At 39.2% G+C, this 1,511-nt stretch overlaps 1 protein-coding gene across 1 annotated transcript; it reads left to right on the forward strand.

Annotated features, from left to right (window-relative positions):
* Positions 1–270: 270 nt before the first annotated feature.
* Positions 271–1,221, forward strand: LOC133823879 (uncharacterized). Its single transcript, XM_062256731.1, has one exon. The coding sequence runs from the start codon at positions 271–273 to the stop codon at positions 1,219–1,221; it is 951 nt and encodes a 316-aa protein (XP_062112715.1).
* Positions 1,222–1,511: the final 290 nt, after the last annotated feature.

A 1,511-nucleotide genomic window follows, 5' to 3' on the forward strand; every position in this document is an offset into this window, starting at 1 on the left:
GAAGATTTCATATTAGAGGAGGAAGAGTTTGAGCAAGATGTTGAAGCTGAGATAGAGATGGGTACACAGTCTGACCCTAGGAAGTGGTGGCGATCAGTTTCAGATTTTTGTACTCAAAATCTTGATGATGGAGACTTAGATGGTATATGTTCTAAGGAGGAGTTACATGAATTGAAGTCAGATGATGAGTTTGATGCTGGTAAAAATGGTAAAAATTCCCAAGAATTCAACCCGAAAACCAAAATGCAAAACTTCTAATTTGTTCTTGGCATGGAATTTGCCACTGTTACAATTTTAAGGAATGCAATAAGGGAGTACTTTATTGAAGGTGATCGAGAATATGTATTTATTGCCAATGATTCAAATAGAGTTAGAGTTAAGTGCAAGGGTGCAAACTGTGAGTGGATGTTGTTTGCTTCAATAGTTAACAAGATAGATGGCAAAACAATGAGGGTCAAAACACTTGTTGACAAGCATAGTTGTGGCATTGTTTTGGACAATAAAAAGCTGACCTCAACTTGGCTTGCAAATCACTTTTTGGAGCAATTTAGGCTAAATCCGAGTATGGAATACAATGTATTTAGGGAGATCACTGCAAAGACCAAGTACTCACGTGTGTCTAGCTGGACATTTTATAGGGCCAAGACAAAAGCAAGGAAGATGTTGGATGGGTCTGTCAAGGAACAATACGCCATTCTTGATGACTACTGTAAAAGGTTGTTGGCTACCAATCCTGGCTCTACTGTGAAGTTGAAAACTGATTTGGTTAATGGGAGAAGGCAATTTCAGCGTATTTATATTTGTCTTAAGGCATGTAGAGATGGCTGGTTGGGGGGTTGTAGACCTCTAATTGGTCTTGATGGCTGCTTTTTAAAAGGATATTGTAAGGGCATTTTATTGGCTGCAGTAGGCATTGACGGTAATAACTCCATGTTTCCCATTGCCTACTGTGTTGCTGAAAAGGAAAACACTGAGGTTTGGACTTGGTTCTTGGAGCTATTGAAGGCTGATATTGGGAGTTTGAGTCCCACCAAGGTGACAATGATGAGTGATCGTCAAAAAGGATTAGAAAATGCAGTGGGAGCCATCTTTAGTGGGTGTGAGGTGAGGTTTTGTGTTAGACATCTTCATGCTAACTTTAAAAAGGAATATCCTGGACTTTTACTTAAGCAACTTTTGTGGGCAGCAGCTAATACTACAACACAAGCTGAGTTTACTTGAGCAATGCAAGAATTCAAGGATGTCTCGGATGGTGCTTATAATTGACTGGCAGGGAAGAACCCCACAGAATGGACTAAGTCACATATTTCAGAGTACCCAAAATGTGACATTTTGGTGAATAATTTGTGTGAGAGTTTCAATGCAGCCATACTTGATGCTCGCGACAAGCCATTTATAGCTTTACTAGAGAAAATTAGATTTTGGTTGATGTCTCGGTTTTATAACAAAAAAGCTGAGTTGGAAAAGATGACTCAACCTGTGGGGAAGAGAATTTTGAAGATAATTGAGAA

The sequence above is a fragment of the Humulus lupulus genome, chromosome 3 (assembly GCF_963169125.1).
Source record: "Humulus lupulus chromosome 3, drHumLupu1.1, whole genome shotgun sequence".
In the NCBI taxonomy this organism is placed as follows: Eukaryota; Viridiplantae; Streptophyta; class Magnoliopsida; order Rosales; family Cannabaceae; genus Humulus; species Humulus lupulus.

Excerpts from the sequence above, each read along its gene's own strand:
- LOC133823879 (XM_062256731.1), top strand. The coding sequence starts at position 271 with ATGGAATTTGCCACTGTTACAATTTTAAGGAATGCAATAAGGGAGTAC.